Here is a 23,269-nt window from a genome sequence, read left to right as displayed (position 1 = left end):
CTCCTGTTGGAGCATATTGTCTATTTACTCCCTCTAACAAATACTCTTAAGACTCAAAATTTGGGGATGTAACATCTTTAATCTAGAGACTAACTTCTCCCCAAAAAAAAAAAAGGGAGTTCAATCTCAATCTCTATGTGCTTGAGAAAAATAAGAGAATTGGTGATTCAGCCAACTCACCTATTTTTGTGCCATCCCCCTCCAAATCAATGTTAAAAATAGATTTTGCATCTAAAATTTTAGGGTTTGCCATTTTCTCTAAAAAAAATATAAGTAGTATGCTTTTTATTTTTCTTTTTTCCACTATTTATTTTGACTTTTAGTAGAGGCACCATCTTTTAACATCCAGTTTAGATCATGATGTTTGATGCATTAGCTGAATCGACTAGCTCACCAAAACTGGGTCGAAAAAAGAATATCCAAATTCAACATAACCACCTAATCCCTAATGGTGAAATCCAAAATTTATATTGTTTGAAGCTTGTTAGTTATATGGCAAAGTCTCATCCGCCGAAGTACGTATTTTGCCCGAGGAACTATGTTCCTGCAGGAGCATTTATGTACAAAATTAGATTAGACAATTCAAATGCTTACTTTAGTACCTGTCAAATTAATCTCAGCCGTCCATTCAAAAGATTGTGGGACCCCACTGATGGCCTGATTATCACGTGGCCCTGATTGTCGTTCTCAAGCACAAAACCCTTTCCCTCTGACCCGTTAGATTCCAAGCATATTCTCTACTAAATGACTATTTTGCCATGTTCCCACCACAGGACTTGAAATACCAATGTGAAGAATGGCATTGGACCATAAAATAGATCTCAAGTTAATGTGCACCTAATTATGCTTTGAGAAAATATATTATGCATCATCAATACATGGTTAATTAATCTCAATCTTTTCCATGGGTGGTAATGGACCTGACCAGACCTGGGATTTGATGGGTAGACCCGTCCTTGGGGCCAGGTGTAGGTCCAAAATTTGGACTCGAAAGATTAGGTCTGGGTCCAAGAATACTGTTTGGGTCCAGATCCAGGTCCAGCCCGACCCAACCTGAATAATACAGGTATTCATAAATGTTGTGTACTACTGTAAATATTGCCAATAATATATGTATATAATGGTTAAAAAAAAAAAGAAAAAAAAAAAGAGCTCATAGTCATAACGTGGCAATGAGCCGATTAGACTTAGGACTCAACGGATAGACCCAGGTCAGGTTTGGGTACGAGTTTAAATTTTGGACCCAAAAAATCAGGTCCGAGTCTAAACTTTGGACCCAAGGACCCGAATACTAGTCAGGTCCAGCTCCAGTCGGACCAGACCTGTTGCCACCTCTACTTTTGTTATTAAGGATGGATGATAGATGTTTCCACAATGTTCAAACAAACATTGATGTTTCCATCTTCGTTCTATTGCATATGATGGGTGTATGGTGTACTTGTATTTTATGCGTTATGCATTACTTTTGCATAATATGGTGCTCTCAAAAGTATAATGATAACTATGGTTTCTTGGGCTGGTTCATTCTTCTTAGGGTTCCTTTACTTTAGAATTGTGATTACAATATTTAACTAGTTGCATTCTTGTAACGTTTCTTCTATGATACAGCAACTGTTATAATATGATCGGAGGGAAAATATCGGGTGAATCTACTTTTACTTCCTTGGTCAAAAGATCTAAAGGATTTTTTTAATTAAAAAAATCCTTTAATCACTGTTTTAAAACAAAGCAAATCAACGAATGCAAGCAAAAAAATTGATGCGCATTAGTGTCAATTAGATTGCCCACCCACTGTACCAATACAAATGAAAATAACTTATGCGAAGTCATTTAATAATAATAATAATAATAATAAACCAAGGGATTTAGGGAGGTGAAGACCTAGATCACTCACCCACTGAATTAGAACATATCATGGGGTTTCAAAGCCTTGCTTTTGGTTAATTAAACTGTGTAGCTTCATCATTATCATCTCAATCTTATCTCAACTATTTGAGGTCCACTATACCAAATTTTGTTTCATCATTTTGCTCTTGATTTAGGATTCATGAATAGATATGCAAAATTTTACGTTAGTTGCCCACCTCTTATAACTCTCCTCCTTTATCTGGGGTTGGGACTAGGGATAGAAATGGACCCGACCAAATCCAGGATTTGATAGGTATACCCGACCTCTGGTTTGGGTATGGGTCCAATTTTTAGACTTGACAAGTCGGATCCGGGTTCAAGTCTAGCCATAGCTGACCTGTACCCGTAAATTATTGGAGATAAAATATTTTACTTTAAGCCTTATTTGTTTGGTTGTATTAAGGATCGTATACAATAAGACATCGTAGTTGTTTTTAGCTATTAGACGACAAATTAAAATGACTTGAAATCTAATAATGAGTGATTGTGACTTTGTTGTCAATAATATGGGTATATGATGGTAAAAAAAAAAAGGTAAAAAAAAAAAAAAAATTAACACTAATAATATGATGGCAATGGACCCAACCAGACCTAGAATCCGACTAGTAAACTCGAGACTTGACGGGTATGGTTGTGGGTCCAATTTTTGGACCCGACGAGTGAAGTTCAAATCTAAAATCTGGACCCAATAACTATTCAAGTCCGGATCCAACCAGACCCTACCCGTTGCCATCTCTACTTAAAACCGGCATGACGAGCTTGGGACGTGTTATTCAAATACATAAATCCATCAAGTCCAATTGGCCTTTTGGGAGAAGTCGTGGGCAGGTAAAAGTTGGGCCAAAGGCGATATAGGAAAGGGCGAATAGGAAATTATTTCTTTACTGTTTAAGATGCAACTAAACCTACTTGTCAATGATAATGACCAAACTAACCCCATTAAAAATGACTAAGACTAAATTGCCTCTGAAATGATTAGGACAATCTCGATATTTCCACTTGTTGAAAGCAATGATTCTCAACGAGCCCCACATTCTCGAGATTTTCACATGAGACGAAAATGTTCCTATTCTTGTCTCGATTTTCATGAGATACCATTACATTCTAACTAATAACAGGTTCAGCCTTCCTCCAACAGAAAATAGCGACATTGTCCCCAGGTTGTTGGCTGGCAATGGCACAAGTACTAAATTGCCATTCGAAATCATGGCCCATTTCGGTACCGTCCCTCCTCTCGCTCCGCAAAAAGGCGGGAATCGCCGTCATTAACTTTACAAATATGGGGGTAAAAAAGGACAAACAAAATAAAAATAAAAATAAATAAGTAAATAAAATAAAATATTTACTTTTTTTTTTTTTTTATGAAAAAAATTTATATAAGGATGCAACCTTATAATATAGAACTACATATACACCTAAAAAATCTATTGAAAAAGGTAGTTTTAATGTTGAAAAACCCCTTAATTGATCTTTTTGATATCGAGATGTATGACCATGAAAAATAAAAAGATTTTAAGTCTCAAAAATAATATATTTTATTATCTACACCGTTTACTTTCAAGATTTTCATATGTTTATAGATCTATTTGGTTTTAACCATTTTTGAAATTTAAAATTTCATAATTAGATATAAAAATAGATTTTGAGATAATCCTAATAACATTTTACATCAAAATTATATACCGTAATAAAATTTGAATGTGCACCTTATGCCAATTGCACCCTTCTTTTCTTAATGTGCACCTTATGCCAATTGCACCCTTCTTTTCTTGCCATTATTTGCTGCCCATGTTTGACGAATGTGGCCTCAACCCTATTAATTTTTATTTATTATTTGAAACTAAATAATAACAATAACACAAATTTTAAAGGAAATTACTAAATATTTTATATTTTTTTTATGAAAAAAATACCCAAAATATCATAAGTTGGTCCGGCAGCTGGGTTCACAAAATTTGCTGGAAGTAGGCTAAGCACTTTCAGGTGCATAATAAGTGAATACTACAGGTTCTCTCTCCGTTTTTTTTCTTCTTTTTAAAAATGAGTTTTTTAAATTTTTTTTTTTTAAAAAAAATTAGTTTTCCACTTCAGGTGCTAAACCGCCTTCTAGATTCCCTTTCATTAATAGAAATCGATTCAACACTTCAAACACTATATACATTTTTTAGTTATGTTTTTGGCCAAAAGTCAGGTCAGTACTCAAACTGTTTTTTTTTATTTTTTGCTCATGTCTGGGTTTAGCACTTGAAATGCAAATAAACTCTTACCTTTTCATCCTTGGATCAAAATAGGTATTGCACTCCAAGTGGAGTGCGGGAGGGGAGCAAGAGATCAGCAAAATAAAAATAGTTATATACCACTGGAATCTTGAAAAAGAAAAAAGAAAAAATAGAACTCAGAACAACATATGAAAATTTGCTAACTATTTTATAATTAAAAAAATATACGGTTCTTATGTAAAGCCCTAAATTCAAATATTTTATTTAATATTAATATCCAACTAATATCTATTTTAATAATAATTTAATTAACAAATCCAAGGAAGAAAGTCGTTAAGCTCTTCCGTTGCCATGCGGCCCTAAATGAACCTTCCTCCTCTCTCCCCTAATTCTACGACTTCAAAACCCTAACTTTGAAAGAGTTAGTTAAAAAGGAATGAGCTGCGGGGGCTCATGAAGAGATAGAAAGCAACAACATGGAGAGAGAGAAAGAGATGGAGGCCCACCAAGTGAGAGATAGATTTGAGAGAGTAAAAATAGTAAATGAGAGGCCGACAAAGGGAGCGGGAAATAGAGGGATTACAGAGCATGTAGAGAGAGAAAGGAGGAGAGAGAACGAGTTAGAGAGAGAGAGAGAGGGAGGAAGAAAGAAAAGAGGAGAAAAAAACGAGGGAGTGAGAAGAGGATGACAAATTTAGATTTTAGGAAGAGAATGTCAAAATTAGAGAGAGAGAGAGAGAGGATTGTAAACTTAGAGAGAGAAAGAGGGAGGACCGATACTTTCTCATAATGCCGGTGCCCGACCTTCCTCTCTCACAAAGCGAAAGCGAAAGCCGCAAAAAAGGAAAAACAAAGAAAAAGGAGAAAAATAAGAAAAAGGCCAAAAAGAGAAAACGGTGTAAAAAACAGGACGAGGTATAAATATTTCAGTGCTCACCTTCCCTTACGTGTATATGCATACCGTCTCATCACCGGTAAAATCCCGTCTTTTCCTAAGAAAACAGTTCACATTTTTTTATGCTTTTTTTGATTTTTTAATTCTCTCTCTCTCTCTCTCTCCCCAATTCTCTCTCTTTATCCCTCCAATTCTCACTCTCTCTCCAATCCTATCTCACTCTGTGCAGTTCTCTCTCTATCTTTTCCTCTCTCTACAATTCTCTCTCTCCGATTCTCTCTCCATTTCTTTGTCTTTGCATTCTCTTTCTATCTTCTCTTCTTCTCTCTCTCACTCTCTCTTTATTTATCCAATTCTGACTCTCTCTCCATTTCTCTCTATAATTCTCTCTTTTTCTCTCTCCACCTCTCTATTCACCCCTCTCGAATTTTTCTCTCCTCTCTCTCCATTTCTTTCTCTTTCCCATTTCTATCCAATTTTCTCTCAAACTCTGTCCAATTCTTTCTCTCTCTCTCTATCTGTCATTCTAATTCTCTCTCTCTATGTCTCAACTTTTGGGATTATTTTAATGAATTACACTACATCACAGTTCATCTCTGGGGCCATTACTTGTGTTAATGATAAGCACGCCTGGGACTCATCATTCCTTTGATCTTTCCTTCCTCTCTCTCTCTCTTTCTCTATCTTACGAGGATTTTTTACCCCTCTTCGCCTTTTCTCGCTCCTGTTCTCAAGCATTGATTTCTAGGGTTTCTTCCACGAGATTCTTTCTCGCTTTAGTCATCGTCGCCTGCAAGAGAGTGTAAGGTATGATCCGTACTCATCTCTCTCTCTCTCTCTGTCGCGTTTCTGGTTTAGTCTAACCGTAACTCTTGGTCGGAAAGAGAGGACAAATGCATGTTATGGCAAAATTTTACTCAAGCTATAAAGCAGCTAGCTGTGGCTCCCCTTGATCTTGTTTGGGTTTTTAAGGGTATGATAGATACCGTAATTCGATTTGTTATGCAAAGATTTTGCAATTAGAATGAAGAGGCTTGTGTTATTCGACAAGGTAGGAATCCAGTTTTCTAGAGTTTATTCAAGAGTTTTTCGCAGATTAATCAATTGTAGTTTCTTTATGTGATTTTTGAAGATTAAACTTATCATTCCATTCGTTTGGATAGCAAACTTTGCTATATTTCTCTTGATCTGAAGCCATTATATTGAATTCAGATTCCAAAGGTGATTTTTATTTGTCCATGGATTCTCAGTTTAGTATTATCTGTGGGATCTGAACCTCTCTGTCTTATAAATATAATCTTTGAAAATGAGGAGACCTCCCCTTTGTCTTCTCTTTTCACTGTGTGAATTTTTTAGTTGAGTTTGGCAGGTGTACCTGTAGCAGTGGTCGTTGATCTGTCCATTATTCTTTTGAAAAAGATTGTAAACTTTTTAACTTCTCTGGTTTGGTGTCTGTTTAGTGAAGTTACCATTTCTCTTCTTTCTTGTTCTCATTTACCTGCCTTTTATTTGTAATTATTTTCTATTAAAAGCTTTTGGACTTTGAGTGTGAGATTTATTGAAGATGATTCATGGCGTTTAAGCTGCTCCAACGCGTTATTGTTTAGTGAAGTTACCATTTCTCTTCTTTCTTGTTCTCATTTACCTGCCTCTTATTTGTAATTGTTTTCTATTAAAAGCTTTTGGACATTGAGTGTGAGATTTATTGAAGATGATTCGTGGCATTTAAGCTGCTCCATCGTGTTTCCTTAGTAACTGAAGTGATTGTAACTATGAATTTGCTTGATGAAATTACTCATTTCAAATGCTGTCAATAATCACTAGCCAATTTCACAGTTTTGATATAAATGATTGATATCCATGGTTGAGATCCCATCAATTAATTAGAAAAGTGAAGCTCTCAATTTGTTGATAAAGAAGTTTACTAAGTAGTATGCTTGTTGATCGGTTATTTAGCTTTTCAATTTGTTGTCGCTCTTACAAGTTACAAAGGTTTATATGATGATTCTTAAACAATATTTGTAGTGCTTTCATCTCACTGTTATTTACAACCATCCTAATTAGGGGTGCATTTGAGATATATATTTATTTAAAAATTTACTTTTCAAGCAGAATGCTAAATGTCTCATTGGTCATAGTTTTCCATTGATTTTCAATGAAATTAATCAGCTAAACCACCAAATCCTCATCTTGTTATCGTTACTTTAGAAGCTCCTAAAACAAGAGAATCAAGAAAGAACTTTGTAATTTATTTTGTAATTTCAGAGAGATTGATTTTTCAATCGATTTATTTAGGTTGAGGTTTACTGGGTCCATGAGTACTGGAGTCCCTTAGACAGTCTTATTCTAATGTGAATTTTTGTGGCCTTTCAATACTTATATTGGAAATTACTAATGCAAATCATGTTGCAGGGCAATTCTGCTCCTATCTATAACGCTGGATTGAATATCTATAACGCTAGATTGAACGGTAGTACCTTTCTGCAGCCAAGTGTAACCATGGCTGTTTCCATGAGGGATTTGGATTCTGCTTTTCAAGGAGCTGGACAAAAGGCGTATCCTTCCTCGTACTGGTTATATTTGACATTGGTTCTTTGTATATGTTTATATTTGACATTGGTTATTTATATATCATTGACATGTGATTCCTTGGAAGGCCCCCTTGAAGGTAGTTCTTTTCTCTGTTGTGGGTCGACCAATCCAAAAAAAAAATGGACGCAGAGTAATGACAAGGTAGTATGCATAGTGTAGAATGTGATCTTAATTTTCTTCCTGTATGGTGGGGTTGCGAGGTTTAGAACTATATGGCCAAGGGAGAGTGATCTTAGTGTTAGGTTGTTCATGTAAATTGAAGTCTTGGACTATGACAAATGTGGTTATTGTTTCTTTTGTATTTTGTTATTTTCTATTTTTGATTTTAATAATTCTTGTGCCAAGTGATTATTATATAATATTTTTAGTGGATTTCGTGATTTTCTTTCCTATCTAGATTGTCAATATTTGTAAATGTGTTGTCCTTGACTATCATAAGTGGATTGGAAATATGGCGCATCGAGAATTTTCGACCCGTACCCGTTCCAAAGTCATCTTATGGGAAATTTTTCACTGGAGACTCATACATCATTTTAAAGGTTAGAAGACATTCAATTGGCTTATTCTTTTGTGGATGTTGTATTGTTCTTTCGTTATCATTTAAGCAATTTGGTCGTTTGTGGTTCTTACACATCTTATAGTGAATGACATTCATTATCTGTCTCTGCATTTCTTTGACCTTTTCCTTTTTCCTTTTCGGAAGATATAATCTGACAATTTGATACAAAGTTTATTGATAATGCAGTTATGGATCTGAGGATGTTGGTTCTAGAATCTTAATTTCTTATAATTGTTACTTTTGGGAATATCTCAGAAGTTTCAAAATTGTCATTATATCGCTTTCTGAATTCCCCCTGCTCTACAGACAACAGCTTTAAAGACTGGGGCTTTTCGTTATGACATCCATTATTGGCTTGGTAAAGATACAAGCCAGGTCAGTATTTTGCATCTCGTCTTTGGACTATTATACTGACTGGCCTGGATTTCTATGTGAGGCCATTATGCATTATATCCTAGGTTGCCATTATTTATTTGAAAGAGTGACGATCCTTTATGGTGAACTCCATAGGATGAAGCTGGTGCTGCTGCCATTAAAACTGTAGAGTTGGATGCAGCATTGGGGGGGCGTGCAGTTCAATATCGGGAGGTACAAGGTCATGAAACAGAAAAATTTCTTTCATATTTTAAACCTTGCATAATTCCTCAAGAAGGTGGGGTGGCTTCTGGATTTAAACATGCCGAAGTTGAGGAGCACAAGACCCGCATGTTTGTTTGCAAAGGAAAACATGTTGTTCATGTAAAAGAGGCAAGTATGCATAATAGATGTATCAGATAATGATTGCAGAGTTTACTTATTTTGTCTAAATTCAGTTAAGTTTTTTGTTCTTCTGATCAGGTTCCATTTGCTCGGTCATCCCTGAATCATGATGATATATTCATTTTGGATACCAAGTCCAAAATATTTCAGTTCAATGGATCCAATTCCTCTATTCAAGAGAGGGCTAAAGCCCTTGAAGTTGTCCAATACATCAAAGACACATATCATGATGGGAAATGCGAGATAGCTGCTATCGGTAAGAAGAGAATATACAATTAATAAAATTGAGGTTATTTTGTGTTCACATGAAGATGCACAGTATGTAAGTATTTGTTTATTTATGTGTATAAATATGCACGCATACTTGTATGCAATGTATAAATATCAACGCATGCTTGTATGCACATGGGCTACACTTTCTTTGCACTTGTTTAGTCTGTATATTAATGTAAATGCATTTGTGCATGTGCAAACATATTTCTATGCTCTGTGTTTCATTTGATTCTTGGGTGCTGTTATAGAGGATGGTAAGTTAATGGCGGATGCTGAAACGGGAGAATTTTGGGGTTTCTTTGGTGGATTTGCTCCTCTTCCAAGAAAGACAACTTCAGAGGAAGACAATAGTGCTGCAACAATTCCTACAAAGTTACTGCGGTGTGTTGTTTAACACATTCTGGTTACTAGTTCTTTCGATCCATCATCTTCCCTAAGATTCATTATGTCTTTTCCTATTATAAGATTCTCAATTGTTGTCAGCAAATCAAAGGGGATTTCTACTAATTAATACCCTCATTTTTATCTTTTTAGTGTAGTGAAAGGGCAAGCAGTGCCCTTTGAGACCAATGCCTTGAAAAGAGAATTACTGGACACAAACAGCTGCTACGTTCTTGATTGCGGGTTGGAAGTTTTTGTATGGATGGGAAGAAATACATCTCTAGATGAAAGAAAAAGTGCAAGCGCAGCTGCGGAAGTAATCATGCTACCTTTTTCTTCTTGTAATATTTTTCTAAGATCTCCTATTTGTCATATAATGTCATAACTCTTACTGTTCATGGTTTGCAGGAACTGGTTGCTGGTCCTAGTCGGCCAAAAGCTCACATAATTCGTGTTATTGAGGGATTTGAGACTGTCATGTTTCGATCAAAATTTGATTCATGGCCTTCGACGACAGATGTGACTGTTTCTGAGGATGGTAGAGGCAAAGTTGCAGGTCAGTAGATACGAGCTTAATGTATGTATGTTGGTCCACAGCAATTTTGTTTTTATATATACTGTGTAATTTTGTTAGATAATATCATTTGATTTTCTGACACTTGTTTATGCTTTGGATCTTGTAGCTCTTCTGAAACGTCAAGGATTTAATGTCAAGGGCCTCCTGAAAGCTGCTCCAGTAAAAGAAGAACAACAACCATTTATTGATTGCACTGGAAACTTACAGGTGCTATCCCATTTTCTTCTCATTTATCATAATTACATATACTGTAGAGTGTATAACTTACCCACATTTATGTGGTCTACTAGCATTTTAGTTTGGTTTATGCCTCATCTTTATCTGTTTTGGAATGCTTGGGATTGAATTTGAGCCTTGACCCCTAATTTTCTCGTTATCTAACAATGCGCAGGTTTGGCGCATAGATGGTCAAGACAAAACTCTTATACCACCAAATGAACAGTCAAAATTTTATAGTGGTGATTGCTATATGTTTCAATACACATATCCTGGGGAAGATAAAGAAGAATATCTTATAGGTACCTGGTTTGGGAGGCAGAGCATTGAGGTAAGAAGTTGAAACTTCTCCAGGCTATGTATTCTAGTGAGCCGCTCTTTGTGCTTTTTTATCTTTATATGGTATTTTGTGTGAGCTATATATCAGATGAGGTTGTCATATGAGTTATAAAGATCGTACTGACTGCCCATTGACTCCTAGACTGAGATAATGACTCAGATGTGAACTCCCTCATGCAATTTAGCAAAATCAACAGTCCTCCAATGCCTCATAAATTGCAAACACCAAAACTATGGTCTTATCCACTCCAAGAATTCCACCACCTAACTGCTAACATTCACAACACAGTTGCGAAGGTCGGGAATTGGATTTGAACCATGCTACAAGTCTTCCTAAAATCAATGCTAACCCCATTTTGTATTGTATTCCTTCAATATTTTATGGCAATATAATAACCTGTTAGTTTTGTAGACATACCGCTACCTTGTTTGCCACAGTGGAAGAATGCTTTGTGGCCAGTTTCTATCTGGCAGTAGAGTTGTTCGTATTTTGGTCGATATGTTTCTAAATGTTTTCATAGGGCTGCAGGCATGTCCATTAATTTGGATGGCACAGATATTTCAGAGAAGTCAAAGGGGGAAATGGGGGCGCACCTAAGGCTCCGGTTATGTCAGCCTTTTACAAAACTTTCCCTTTTCTTTTAACACCGTACCCTTCCTCTCTACGTCTCTCTAAACTTCTTATAATCTTTTGTTTCTCTTTCTAGCCTCTCTCTCCCTCACATTCCTACTCTCACCCTCTCTCTCTATATGTAGCCTCTCCCGCTCTTTGTAACTGGATTTATTTGGAGAAGGGAGGAGTTCAGTTCTTCCTTTATGAACTGGTAAATGAGATGGAACTTTGAGAAGAGAGAATAGAGAGAAATGAGGTGGCTCTCTCCTTTATGAATCACTGAATTAAGCTTTCAATGGTGCTCCTCCTCCTCCTCAAGACCCATTCTCTCTCTTAAACCCTATTTCCTCCTCACGCTCAATGCCCAAAATCACAAGGTGGAACTTTGAGAAAGAGAGAATAGAGAGAAAAGGAGGGCTAACTATGATTTTTTGTTGTATGGTCCACCACCTCCCATTCGTTTGTGGTGTTGGATAGAGAGGGAAAATTCTGTTTTAGAAGATTGGAACTCTATCCACACAAAGTAATGGTAGAAACTAGGAGTTGTTGAAGGAAGAAGAGCATCATTTATTTGGTGTTTCTATCTAGTGACAAAGCTTACTTCAAAAAAAAGGGCTTCTTCTTCATCAAAAGAGGATAGCATGAATAGGAAAAGCCTACGATGGTTGACTCCCTAAAAACCAAGGGGAAAACCGATAAAACCAAAGCAGCCTCAGGTTAAGAAACAACTAGGAGGCGGCCCCATAATAGTAGAGTTTACCAAGAGAGGTTGCTAAATATGGCAGAGGTTAGGTGAGGGATTGTAACTGCCCTAAAACTTACAGAGCAGCCATGAAAGGAACAGGCCAATAGTAGTTCTGAAGTTTCTATCATACCATTGTCAGCAGTAACCAATGGCAAGATCAAGTCAAGGATAAACCCAAGAATTTATCCTTCCAAATAACACATTCCTTGGTTAACCCATCTTCTGTTCTTCTTGTGCTTCGCACTCCAGCTCTACCTCTCTCTACTTCCCCTGCTTTATTCCCTTGGATTTCTCCAGTCCTGTGACAACAAGCCCTAGGACTTAACCTAAATCTGCAGCAATGCTATAACTGCTGCTATTTACAACAGTCTTTCAATTTGTTGAGACCCATTGTTAGTTTTCCTTAATGGAGTTTCAGAGACCCAAAATTCTCAAGTCATCCCTTGAAACTCTGTTTTTTCTCCCTGTTTCATCCACTATCTCTGCATTATGTATTTATCAGAGTGAATACCAATTAAAACTCCTCATATATGAAGTACAATAAGCTTGAGAGAGAGAGAGAGAGAGAGAGAGAGAGAGAGAGAGAGAGAGAGAGAGAGTAAAAGAATCGAGAAGGGAAGAATCAGGGAAGAAGTTTAGAGAGTGAAAGTTTTGAGAGGCCCAGTTTCCCTAGTTGGGCACTGTGCAATATCTGCTTCATCCAAATAAATGGACAATGCAGATGGCTGCAACCCTACTTTGATGAGTGGGGCTGCAGCCTTATATTTATGCCTTAGCTTTTTATTGCTACCACTTATAGCTTTCTCATACTTGCTAGGTTATTCCTTTGACTATGGTTATGTGATACTATAGAGATAATCTAATACGTGTGGTGGGCAATTTGTTGTAGGATGAGAGAGGTGCAGCGATTACATTGGTAAATAAGATGGCAGAATCCTTGAAGGGGCAGGCTGTTCAGGTAGCTCTAGTTTTTATAATGGTCAAATATCTTTTCAATTGAACCTTGAGATACCTGGGTTCTTTGCATTTTAATTTTTGCATGCATCCCTGATCTGAGTCTCTGCAGGCTCGGATATATGAAGGCAAAGAACCTATCCAATTCTTCTCAATTTTCCAGAGCTTCATCGTGTTTAAGGTTTGGTCTTGTTATTTATACGTCTTGTTACTTGTTGCTTGCTCTTTTTTCATCTTTCTTTTAGTGATCTGATCACTGCTAAACTTTGACATGTTATATTTTCAGGGTGGCATTAGTTCTGGTTATAAGAAATACATATCAGAAAATGGGATTGCTGATGATACTTACACTGAAGATGGGCTTGCACTTTTCAGAGTGCAAGGTTCTGGACCAGATAATATGCAAGCTATTCAAGTAGATCCGGTAGTGATTGCTTAAACTTAGTTGTCTGTCTAGTTTGTATCTGAATGTTCTTGATATAATGCATGGAAAATGGTCTTCCATCTAATTCAGGCATTTGTTGCATTCCAGCTATGTGCATGGTTTATAAATGCTCTCCTAATGCTTGCATTTTATTGTGATCAGGTGGGGACATCCTTGAATTCTTCTTATTGCTACATATTACTATCAGGCACGACTGTATTTACGTGGTCCGGAAACCTTACTACTTCTGAAGACCATGAGCTTATTGAGAGGCAACTGGATCTGATAAAGGTGTGTTCATTCTTAGTGTTTTAGTTCTTCCTAAACTTCAAAGCTAATTTGAATACAATTTGTTGCGAGTGTGTTTTGTTACATGTAAAGCAGAAACTGGAATTTTTTAAATTTCAAAAAAATAAAAAAGAAACTGGAAATCTTTATATTTTTTGGACTTGAATGACCTCTCTCATAACCATACTTAGTCATACGAAAAGAAACCCGTTTCGAAGAAGAAATATTCTCTGTTGCTTGAATTTTTTTTCCGAAGACATAAACATGCATATTGATTTAGTGACAATTCATGGAAGCACATTTTAGATAGTCAAAGTTAGGAAGTATTTCAGAAAATGGGGAAACATTATTTGTTTTTGATGAGATCCTTTTCCTTATTTCAGTTTTTTCCCAAAATGGATAAAACAAATTTTAATCTCACAGCAAATTTTATCTGTTAAAGGATTCTTCTGGGAAGTTTCTAGGGGTGATCATAAAACTTTTACATGAGCTGACCTTGTGGGGGTGTGTATGTCCACTTATTGTAGCGGTCTTGATTTTATCTTGGGTGTACTCTTTCACAGGAACTAAATTCCTCCTCCCAAAATATTACATGGCTTGATATTCTTATATTTTCTTCTTAGGTGTAATCCTTGGGTTTAATCCCATCAATCAAAAAGAAAGAAATCCTTCTTGCTTTTGGTAACTCATAATTTTTTTTTGTACCTACATGACTAATAATATGGCCCATTGTCTTGGAATGTTTACAGCCTAATGTCCAGTCCAAACCACAAAAAGAAGGTTCAGAGTCTGAACAGTTCTGGAATTTACTTGGTGGTAAATGTGAATACCCAAGTCACAAGTTGGCTAAGGAAGCTGAAAGTGATCCACACCTGTTCTCTTGCGCCTTTTCAAAAGGTAAAATACAAAAATGATTATAAAATGTATAAAGTTGTTTTAAATATATTTCATACTTGGTGTAGGATGTCGATATTTTCTCAGTTTTGGTTTGTCATTATCCAAATTTCTCTTTATTGTGGCATATGTGAATCTAATATAGTCATTTTTTTGTCTTTCCATGGATGGCTGTTTTTCTGCTTGTCCACATTCAGGCAGTTTAAAGGTTCGTTCTTATTTTCTCTTACTGTCATTTCTCCTATTAAACTCACCATCTAGTTCATTTTTTCACTATCTGATGATTAGAAGTATGTTTACGTCTTTTCTTTCCTCTTGGCCTTATTTTGTAATTCATACAGTTGACAGAGATATTCAACTTTTCCCAAGATGATTTGATGACTGAGGACATATTTGTTCTGGATTGTCACTCTGAGATCTTTGTTTGGATCGGGCAGCAAGTGGATTCGAAGAGTAAAATGCAAGCTTTGACTATTGGGGAAGTATGTCTTCAGTCGTTTCTCTCTTTTTTCGGTAACATAAATATTTTTTTTTCCTGATTAGTTAGTACGATATAATTTTTTATATAGACTGCAAGATGGAAAAGTAATTTGTGAAATATTTATTTCTTAGAAATTTCTTGAGCAAGATTTTCTCTTAGAGAAATTATCTAGAGAAACTCCAATATATGTTGTCATGGAGGGAACTGAACCATCCTTCCTCACACGCTTCTTCATTTGGGATTCTGCAAAGTCAACGGTGAGCACTACTTTATCCAGTAAAAGACATTTTACATCCTTAGAATACTACCATGTCCATTTTGTTTGTTCTTACTTCTTTGCTTTCTACTCTCCTATGTGGTACTCAATCTCTATGGATTGGGTTGATGAATGAGTTAAAAAGTGGGAGTCTTAATATAGAAAATGCTCTTAATCATATTGCTGTATCTCTATAAAATTTTTACTAGTTTTCTTTGTTACAGATGCATGGGAACTCATTCCAGAGGAAGCTTGCTATTGTGAAGAATGGAATTATGCCAACTGTGGATGTAAGATAATCTTCCTTTACTCCTCTTAAGGCTTGAGGATCTATTTAGTTGTCCTTTGGTGGTTATTCTTTTGTTTTTCTATCATTTCTCATTATCTCGTCTTTACTTCTAACACTTAAAATAATTATGCTGGTCATGATGTCTGGCTGATCTGGAGGGTGGTGAGGGACAGGCAAAACTTGTTTTGCTGTTAAACCTTGTATCAATGATTTATGTGGTCAGTTGAAACTTGCCTGATGGTAAATGAAATTTTGGAAACTATCTCTTATCTTTTAAGGCATCTGAGTATCAGGTTTATATTTATTTTTATTTTTCAAAACTGCTAATTTCAATCGTTTCTGATATTTGGCTATTTCTTTTACTGTTAAGAATATAAAATGTGAAACGATATTGGACTAGGTTCTTGCAGAAAGTTTATACACGAGGTGAAAACTGCAATGGAATTTGGAATGCACCTTTGTTCACTTGAACAAACACAAATGGAAGAAAGAGATTTGGTAGGTTTGTGGCCTAACATTTTACAACTTTGACTAAGGACCAAACACCTAGCTAAGCGGGATTTGTTTGACCTGGAATTTTGCAAATCATCAATCTTTCATACTGAAGAATTTAAAAAATAAAATAAAAATGATTGCTCTAAAACCCAAAAATCCCTAATCTGATTATCCATGAAACAGATAGTCTAGATTGGAGGGGGAATTGAGTTGGAGTTTTTTTGGAGCTTCCAAATTAGTTCTTTGTTTTAGAATTTTTTTTAGATTTATTGTGGAGATTTATAAAGATGATTTTAGAGTTTTGGGGTGAAACAAATCCTTATAGCTATGTGTTTGGCCCTTGGGCTGACTTGTACAGTGTAGGCTGTGGGACCTACCAAATCTTTTCCCAAACGTGTGCACACACATATATATATGCATATGCATATGTATGCATGCATTCCTGCCCGTAGAGAACTATGGATATGGTAAATTTAAGGAAACTCCTGATTTCTTTCGGCGGTGCGGTGTCTAATAAGGGTGAGGACTTTAAACTTTCCCTTAACCCATCTCAAGTTTGGTTTAAGAAGGTGGCCTACAGGCAGCCAGTGTAAAAACTTTGCAACATCTTATCATGAATCTTAAATTTATCATGTTTCAACATGATCAGAAGCCCAAGAGGCGCTCTTCAACATCTTATGGAGGAAGGTCAAGTGTACCTGACAAATCCCAACGATCGAGAAGCATGTCATTTAGCCCTGATCGTGTGCGTGTGAGAGGCAGGTCTCCTGCCTTCAATGCTCTCGCTGCCAATTTTGAGAACTCTAATGCAAGAAACCTCTCGACTCCACCCCCAGTTGTGAGGAAACTATATCCAAAATCAGTGACCCCTGATTCAATAAAACTGGCCCCAAGATCAACAGCGATTGCAGCCCTCACCACCACATTTGACCAACCTCAACAAAGTACACCATCACGAACTCCTCCGAAAGGTAAAAGTTACATGCACATTTCTGCTCTCTCGCTTGCAAATGACTACTCTCTCTCTCTCTCACCCACTTCCCCCCCCCCCCCCTCCCTTCCCTCCCTCCCTCCCTCCTCTCTCTCTCCCTCTTTCTCTTACATGCACAATATCTACTCTTTCTCGACCCCCTTCTCACATGCACATGAATATTCTCCTATTTAGTCATGAGCACATGATGACATCCTTCTAGGTTGTGTGCTTGTGTGAAGTAGGGTGTGACTTTCAAATGCTCACACCACTATTTTTCCTTCCAAAACTTCCTTCGACTCTCTCTCTCTTTCTACATCTTTCTGTCAACATATCAGCCAGAACTCTTAAAATCTCTCCCTGGGAATCCCTTTATTTGTTATTTAAATCCTAAGACAGTTCTGAAAAAATTTCTCCGCTAGGGTATTTATTTAAATTGTTATCTAAATCTACTTTTTAATAAAACCAAACTAGAGAGAACTAGGAATTACTATATTTTGTTCTAGAGAGCTACTGCAGATTAATAAAATAGTAGGCCTGTAAAGCAGAAGGGTCCAATACAGGTTGGCTCCTGCCTGACCCTGATCTGGACCCGATTAGGTCCAGAACACATACCACCTGACCTCTGGTACAGTGGACCCCAACCTGACCTGTTGGATCCAGCATGGCGGCTCGCGGGTTCAGATTTGAATCCTGTTAGGTCGCTCTGCCGCCACTATAAAATGAAAAGCGAGAAATTGAATTTTTAGACTATAAAATTTAAATGAAAAGGTATAAATATTATTTTTCATTGAATTAAATGTTTAGTAATGAATTTTCTTTTAATTTCTCAGTTGAAACATTTCGCAAAGCAAGTGCATTAGCTAGTACACATTAAAAGACGCAAAGGGAAGAGAAGTCAATGTGATAAAACTGGGTTATTTGTTTTCGTTGAACAGAGCCGAGTCCCAAGACACCGAAAACGCCCTCCGAGTTGAATGGCAAAGAGAACTCCAATTCGATGAGCAGTAGGATTGAAGCTCTTACAATACAGGAAGATGTTAAAGAGGGAGAGGCTGAAGACGAAGAGGGGCTCCCTATGTACCCTTACGAGCGCCTAAAAATAAATTCTCCTGAACCTGTTTCAGATATTGATGTTACAAAGCGAGAGGTAGAACATGGGTTAATTCCTCTCTCCCTCTCTCTCTCTGTGAAACTAAAATGGTAGAAGGTTCTCTGAGATTGGTATTCATGCTGGTCTGTGTTATGTGCATTGCAGACATACCTTTCTTCTGCAGAATTCAGGGAGAAATTCGGCATGACTAAAGAAGGCTTCTACAAGTTACCTAAATGGAAACAAAACAAGCAAAAGATGGCTCTTCATCTATTCTAGAGTTTCAACAAAGATGCTTGCTTTTGTAAACCAAATTCAGAATCAGGATGATCTTTTTATGCAAAAACTGTAAGTAGTTAAATGAACGTGCTGTGTTTATCATTGTGAATGTTTCTTGTGTTATGATTGTGTATGTTTCTTATCTTCATTCTTGCCCAATTAATTTGATGTCAATATTTTCTCTGAGAAAGTTAATTTAATGTCATATAATACTATCTTAATTTAATGTCATATAATACTATCTTATTTTAATTTAATGTCATATAATACTCGCAAAATAACTGTCTTATCTGCTATCTTATTTTATGCAGAGGTGATTTGCACTTCGATTTAAACGGGACTATGCCAGTGTTTTTTGTGCTGTTTCCCGAAAATCAGTTGATACCACCCGGTCTTGACTCATTCTTCTTTTATTTTGTTTGATTATCAAGCTTTCTTTCTTAATCAGCTGCTTGGCATTCTTTGTGGCCACAGGTTTGTTGTGAGGTTGTATTTTTTTTCTCTTTTTTCTCATCCTTATTTCTTGCCTTCATTGATTGGTTTTGAGGTTCATAGACAAGAAAATGGGAAATTGCAGACTGAATAGGTTTGTTTTTGGTAGTGTTGAGAAGGGAAGTGTGTACAGCTGAGTGTAAAACATTGGGGTGCCAAACAAGTCCATTTCTTGTTTGTTTCAGTAATAAAAGTCTGATTCTTTTTTTTGTTTCTTTATGTAGTCCTTTTAAGCAAAAATTTCCTTAGCCATCAAAACGTCGGGCCATGGCAAATTTACCTTCTTTTTTGGTCCCATCAAATTATATATTTTTTCTGTTTACTAAGGCATTAGTGAAACAAACATGCACAACATGATCCTGGCACTGATGGATTGGAAGTTGGAAGAAGTATTTGTTCCTTTTTGTTTTTATCTTTTGGCGAAGTTTTGAAGTTGGAACAGTCGAAGTTGGAACAGTCATTGAGATGCTTATCCCTGAGCAATGAGGAAAATATTTATTTTTTCACTTATATTATAAAGTTAACCGATTCCAAATAGTTGGAAAAAGACTATAATGGTGACGAAGTTAAAGTCATGCGTAGGAAAAGGGAGAGGTGGCCATGGTTGTCATTTTTTTATGGCTCTATTTTTATTGGGAAGTCACTAGCAGAGTTTACCTTGAGGCAGTTGGTAGCTATTGCAATAAACTCTCTGTGAACCAGTTAGTAGCATTCCATAAAAACTGTGTGAACCAGGTAGTACCGTTGCAATAAACTCTCTTCTCAGGATTGTATATTATGAGATCATCTATCTATGCTACAAATTTATGCTATAAGGAGCTCACAATTATTCTAAGCCATTAGAGATAAAATTTTATGATTGGAGTATGTCATGAAATTCAAAAATTTTTTTGTGAATTTTGAGTTTAGTCAATGACATTATTTTAACTACTCGATTTGAGATCTAACGGACAATCAATTGACACATTATACTCTCTTTGTATACTTTTCCCCTTCTCTGACCAAGTTAATAGCATTGCAATAGAAACTCTCTAAGCCGGTAGTAACATTGCTATAAACACTCTCTTTCTATGAACCAGTTAGTATTTTAGTAACATTGCAATAAATATCTCTGAACCAGGTAATGGCTTTGCAATAAAATTCTCCTTGAACAGGGTAGTAGCTCCGCAATAAAAAACCTCTCTCTCGCATTGCAATTAATTCTCTCCGAACCAGTTAGTATCTATGCAAATAACACAAAAATTGTTTTCCATAAACACAAAATTCGAGTTATAAAAATGCAGAATTTTTTTGCTCATAGAACACGGAACTCTTTTTTGGAGTATCAATTCGTCTATGGAACAACAAACAAAAGCCTTAACACCACCAAAGGTAAATGGTTTTGCTGGTTTTCATGTTGATATGTGAAAGAAAAAACGACTTTTAAACGCTTACTTTGGTTGGCCTCTGAGTTGTTTGATCAAAGATCAGATGGCTCACAGTGTGTTCCGTGTTTTAATTTTATTTTCTTCTACGAATCATTTTTATATGAAACTGAATGGGTATGCATGGATGGTACTCTCATGTGTTTTTTTAAAAAAAGTATGTGATTTTTTAAAAAAAGTTCTAATAACAAAACATTCCTAAAACTTGTAGGTAAATTCTAGTGTTTGTATATGTATGTGTGTATACACACGCACATGTGCATATGCCAATACCTACACTTGTGTTGTGCATGCCATGCTCACGCACATGCGCTCCAATCAGTGGCCAAGCGTCAGATTTGCTACTGGTTTGATCAAGTCCCCAGGCATTATTTTGTTCTACTAATATATGCATTGTTTCTCTTTATGGCTGACTTGCCCAGAAGGGAAAAAAAATAAAAAAATACAATGAGACCGTTTATCTTAGGTATAAAGTGATCACAATTAATCTTGACTGATACACGTAAAATTGGATCGCTGCATTTATTCCATCAACCAAGTTTAAAGTTCAAAAAAAAATTTCTCAAACTTTTTAACACCCCTAAGCTATCATATTTTATTACTTAGAACCTCCTTGTATCAATTAACAAAAGGAAAGCACCCCATTAGTAGTTGCATCTTGTGTTTAAAACTCATACTCCTGAAATATAAAAAAAAATTGGGTGCTAACTAAGCAGCAATTGGCCATGAGTTGCTCAACAAAAGTGAGAAGAGAGGGAGGGAGAGAGAGAGAAAGAAAGAGCTCATAAACAGCTGTCCTATCAGTCCATCTTTTTCATGGAGAGAGAGAGAGCATAAAGAGTTCTCATATAGAAGAGAGAGAGCTCATAGAAAGTTGTCCTATCAGTCCATGTTTTTCATGGAGAGGGAGCGAGAGAGAGAGAGAGCTCATAAAGAGGCATCCAATCAGTCCATGTTTTTCAAGTATTCCTTGGACAATTTTGTGGCAGTAATCAGTTTTTGTTCCTTGATGAGAGAATACCCCGACTCCAGCAATGCATCCATGGTTCGCTGTTCCATAAACATAAAAAAATCTTAATTCTGAACATGTTGCACCCCAAAAATCAATTCACAAATGTCTTTTGGGATTTTCTACAAAGATATCATTTATCTTTTGTACATAGAGGAGACTACAATCATTCTCACTCATTAGATGTCAAATTGGATGGCTTGTGGTGAGCCACGAATTCCGAATTTTTTAATTTAATTTTTGGAACTGTCTATTCGATTGACACTCTTACATCCACCTATTTTGAAATTTAAGGGACAAGAATGATTATGACCCCAATGTACAAAAGATAAATGATCTCTTTGACAATCCCATATCTTTTACTACTACTAATCGAGGAGATCAGAGCACCAAAAATTCCCTCGTTATTAGTAACTTAACTTCACTTTAGGAGACAGGGAACAATTTACAAAGAGTTGTCGAAGTATCAGGCATTTCCTGGTCTTGGAAGCCAACTCTTCATTTGGGTAAATCCACCAAAATGATATCAGGGCATCACCTGAATGGAAATACCCATACATCGTGTGTAGGGGTGCAAACAGGTCCAATCAGGATCAGATATATAATATTTAGTATAATTTATTATAATGTATAAATTTCACACACACGAGTGTGTGCGCACACACAACTATCTGGGTTGGGTTGACACTCTGTCCTGATCCTATTAGGGCCGGCCTGGACCCGAACCCGAACCCGATCAAGACTAGGTCCCATCAAACCCAAACTGACCCACTAGTCCATTTCCTAGGTTCAGACCCAGAACAAGGTTGAGTTGACCCAGTGGACCAACGAGTCAACCAGACCCAATGTTCACTCCTAATTTTGTGTATGAACAGTAAATTGCACAACGGATACAGGTTGGTTTCACTATTAAGTTTTGTGGATATTTACGTTGAACCAAAGCCACGGAGGCACCAATAATTCTGTCCTTGGTAGGAAGAACATATAAGAAAGAGAGGCCAATACCTTGGGTGGCGTGAATGTAGGGAGCTTATCAACCCGTTTCCTTTTGAGAAGTATCTCCCCGAGTTTTTCATAACCGCCGTTTTCAGAAACCCACTACAAAATAAAGCTGTATAAGATGAGGCATATGCAGAAAATGAAATCAGAAACCAGTTAAATCTGATCTCTTGGGAGAAACTTCAATTACTTATGCCGTCAATGTTTCCTATTACATGATAAAATGGAAAGTGAATTATTAGAGAGTTCACTTTTTATGAACATGTCAGTGTACCAGGGAGAAGAGGGCATCTTTTATACTGCAAGATCTGAAAAGATCTAAAACAAATAGATAAGAATCATCTGGTGAAAATTTTACTTCTCAAATACCTTCAGGATTGATCTATCATATGTTCGAGACTTCAGGGCTCCATAGAAATCCAAGGCTGCAAATTCAAAATTAAATTTTCATTCCGGGATAGAATTTTATGATGGCTGTATTTTATCAGAAACATGTAAATTGAATAACATAAAGTCTGCTCCAAGAATATCAGTTACATATAATCACTAAAACAATTCTAGGAGATGGTCAAAATAATTTGAACAGTTAGCGTTAAACTAGAGGAATCTAAGTAATAGATTAATTTACAGTTTACTTGAAGCAGGCAAATAAAGAATAATGAAGTATCCATGACATTAGAGATTAAGAACTCAATGCATGACCTACAATGCTAAAATCAGCTGAGTTCCTCCTGTCAACATCAAGAACAGGTGGGGATTTTTGTAGTGTTCCTTTGAATTGGAATACCTATATTCGATGGCCTTGAATCAAATTTGGCAGGGCCTGTAGAATACTCACATAACTCA

The 23,269-nt window shown here is 36.4% G+C and overlaps 2 protein-coding genes across 34 annotated transcripts in view; one reads left to right on the top strand and one right to left on the bottom strand.

Moving 5' to 3' along the window:
* The first annotated feature begins 5,826 nt into the window (after window positions 1-5,826).
* On the top strand, window positions 5,827-19,204 carry VLN4 (villin 4). Its single transcript, XM_088852680.1, has 23 exons — window positions 5,827-6,073; window positions 7,435-7,577; window positions 8,054-8,153; window positions 8,480-8,548; window positions 8,684-8,920; window positions 9,011-9,188; window positions 9,454-9,586; window positions 9,740-9,902; window positions 9,995-10,142; window positions 10,270-10,370; window positions 10,555-10,710; window positions 12,966-13,034; window positions 13,143-13,211; window positions 13,317-13,454; window positions 13,617-13,745; window positions 14,492-14,641; window positions 14,978-15,118; window positions 15,249-15,374; window positions 15,598-15,663; window positions 16,807-17,128; window positions 18,066-18,277; window positions 18,386-18,568; window positions 18,811-19,204. Exons 1-22 carry the CDS (start codon window positions 6,047-6,049, stop codon window positions 18,497-18,499), a joined length of 2,991 nt encoding a protein of 996 aa, XP_088708806.1. The 5' UTR covers window positions 5,827-6,046; the 3' UTR covers window positions 18,500-18,568; window positions 18,811-19,204.
* A 1,779-nt stretch (window positions 19,205-20,983) lies between these two features.
* Window positions 20,984-23,269, bottom strand: part of LOC18435602 (protein OSB3, chloroplastic/mitochondrial) — a 32,882-nt gene continuing 30,596 nt past the window's right edge. For 12 of the 33 annotated variants that reach the window (XR_016045398.1, XR_016045403.1, XR_016045397.1 and 9 more), the window contains 3 exons: window positions 22,793-22,848; window positions 22,430-22,522; window positions 20,984-21,465 (listed from right to left, as the gene is read on the bottom strand). Coding sequence is in view for 4 of the 33 variants with exons in the window: in XM_088852989.1 (XP_088709115.1) it covers window positions 21,361-21,465; window positions 22,430-22,522; window positions 22,793-22,848 (254 nt within the window). In the remaining 29 variants the exon portion in view is untranslated. Of the gene's footprint in view, window positions 21,466-21,873; window positions 21,963-22,429; window positions 22,523-22,781; window positions 22,849-23,269 lie in introns of those variants that run through there. The other 21 variants (XR_016045399.1, XR_016045406.1, XR_016045400.1 and 18 more) reach the window with 5 other exon arrangements.

This window comes from Amborella trichopoda, chromosome 12 (genome assembly GCF_054954075.1).
Source record: "Amborella trichopoda isolate Santa Cruz 75 chromosome 12, AtrichopodaSantaCruz75HAP2 v2.0, whole genome shotgun sequence".
Lineage (NCBI taxonomy): Eukaryota > Viridiplantae > Streptophyta > Magnoliopsida > Amborellales > Amborellaceae > Amborella > Amborella trichopoda.
The sequence above is the reverse complement of the archived record's forward strand: the minus strand, read 5'-3'. Positions and strand labels throughout refer to the sequence as shown.